Raw genomic sequence first — 2,390 nt, 5'->3', positions numbered from 1 at the left:
ACAGCTAGGTGCATAGACTGAAGACCTCAGCATATTCTCAGGCAAAAGCAGTGAAGAGAATACATGAAGATCCACACTGCAAAAATTAAAGATTGGAGCCAGGCCTGGCTCACATCTGTAATCCCAGTACTTCAGGAGGCCAAGGCAGGTGAATCACTCGAGGTCAGGAGTTCAAGACCAGCCTGGCCAATGTGGTGAAACCCCCACCTCTAATAAAAATACAAAAATTAGCTGGGCGTGGTGGCACATGCTTGCAGTCCCAGCTACTCGGGAAGGCTGAGGCAGGGGAATCACTTGAACCCAGGATGCAGAGGTTGCAGTGAGCCAAGATTGCACCACTGCACTCTAGTCTGGGTGACTGAGTGAGACTCCATATCAAAAAAATAATAAATAAAAATAAAATTAGAGCCAGGTGCAGTGGGTCATGCCTGTAATCCCAGTGATCTGGGAGGCTAAGGTAGGAGGATCACTTGAAGCCAGGAGTTCATGACCAGGCTGGGCAATATTTTCAAAATTTTAAAACCTAGCCAGGCATGGTGGCACATGACTGTAGTCTCAGCTACTCCAGAGGCTAAGGTGAGAGGATCACTTGAGTCCAGTAGTTCAAGGCTGCAGCAAGCTATGATTGTGCCACTGCCTCCAGCCTGGGCAACAGAGTGAGACTCTGTCTCTAAAGAAAAATCTTTTTTAAATAGAAGGATTTTACTCACCTTGTGCAGAACCTTAATGTTACAAGCTACTTGCCAGAGAACACTTAATACCTGATACAAGTCTGGATTTCTGGGATCTGCCATTAGTTTCTAGTTAAAGGAAAATAAAAATTACATGTTATACATACACACCTATAATCAATCAAAATCCAATACTGAATCTTAATAGTACTATCTTAATAGCATCTAGACATTTAAGTAAAGAAAGCTAGAATTAGAAGCAAAAAGCCGGGTGCAGTGGTGTGTGCCTGTAGTCCCAGCTACTCGAAAGGCTGAGGCAAGGGGAATGCTTGAGCCCAGGAGTTTGGGGGGTTCAGTGTGACATGACTGTGCCTGTGCATAACCACAGAACTTTGGCACAGGCAACAAACAGCAGGCCATGGTGGGTCACGCTTGTCATTCCAGCACTTTGGGAGGCCATGGTGGGAGGACTGCTTGAGCCTAGAAGTTCAAAACCAGTCTGGGCAACACAGTGAGACCCCATCTCTTAAACAACAACAACAACAACACACAATTGTTAGGGCTGACCTTAAAGGACGAGAGGTTACCTCAGCGAATGAGAAGGCACTACAGAGAGAAGAAGCCAAGTGTGAAAACTTCCATGGCCAAAGAAGCATGGGCCACCGGAATATAATCCCAGCAGTAGGGAATCTAACAAAGTATTTCCTATTTTTCTTCCTTTCATTTCTTTGTTTAATACTATATGCACAGCCTCACAGTTCTGAGGCCCCTGCTGTCTCCCCACGGCTAGTAAATACGTATTTACTAAATGGATCTGGGTGAGTAAATGATTTTTTCATTTTTTGTCCCGCTATCCTAACCCATAGCCATACAAATAATCTTATTTGAGTCTTAATAGTACTATCTTAACAGCATCTGGAAATTTAAGCAGAGAAAACTAGAATTAGATGCAAAAAGCTGGATGCAGTGGTGTGCGCCTGTCGTCCCAGCCACTCAAAAGGCCTAGGCAAGGGGACTGCCTGCGCCAAGGGGTTTGGGGGCTTCGGTGCCTGTGAAAACCCATGGCACTCCAGCGCGGGCAACGCGGCAAGACAAGTAAGCACTTCCAGTTAAACTGGATTCACAGATTAATAACATGAAAGATTCTGGGCAGAAGAGAAAGATTACACTCATAGCAATATCACGGTTGTCAGGAAGACCTTCCACTACAGAGAATTATTATTTTTATTCTATTTTATGTTATTTTTTGAGATGGAGTCTTGCTCTGTCACCCATGCTGGAGTGCAATGGCGTGACCTCTGCTCACCACAACCTCTGCCTCCTGGGTTTAAGCGATTCTCCTACCTCAGCATCCAGAGCAGCTGGGATAACAGGTGTGTGCCACTGTGTCTGGCTAATTTTTTTTTCTTTTTTTTTTTGAGTCAGTCTCACTCTTGTCACCCAGGCTAGAGTGTAATGGTGTGATCTCGGCTCACTGCAACCTCTGCCTCATAGGTTCAGGCGATTCTCCTGTGTCAGCCTCCCGAGTAGCTGGGATTACAGGCACCTACCACCACGCCCAGCTAAGTTTTGTATTTTTAGTAGAGACGGGGTTTCCATGTTAGCCAGGCTGGTCTTGAACTCCTGACCTCAAGTGATCCGCTTGCCTTGGCCTCCTAAAGTGCTAGGATTACAGGCGTGAGCCACTGCGCCTGGCCCTATATATATATATATTTTTAA

At 45.6% G+C, this 2,390-nt stretch overlaps 1 protein-coding gene across 2 annotated transcripts in view; it reads right to left on the bottom strand.

Annotated features, from left to right (window-relative positions):
- TFB2M (transcription factor B2, mitochondrial) overlaps positions 1–2,390 on the bottom strand; it is a 21,599-nt gene that overhangs the window by 7,470 nt on the left and 11,739 nt on the right. Inside the window, exon 5 of one of the 2 annotated variants that reach the window (XM_017532083.2) lies at positions 711–800. The exons of the other annotated variant lie outside the window; for it this stretch is intronic. Within the exon in view, the coding sequence (XP_017387572.1) occupies positions 711–800 (90 nt within the window). The remainder of the gene's footprint in view (positions 1–710; positions 801–2,390) is intronic. 2 annotated transcript variants of the gene reach the window in all.

Source organism: Cebus imitator, unplaced genomic scaffold, assembly GCF_001604975.1.
Source record: "Cebus imitator isolate Cc_AM_T3 unplaced genomic scaffold, Cebus_imitator-1.0 Scaffold75, whole genome shotgun sequence".
NCBI classification, from domain to species: domain Eukaryota; kingdom Metazoa; phylum Chordata; class Mammalia; order Primates; family Cebidae; genus Cebus; species Cebus imitator.
The sequence above is the reverse complement of the archived record's forward strand: the minus strand, read 5'-3'. Positions and strand labels throughout refer to the sequence as shown.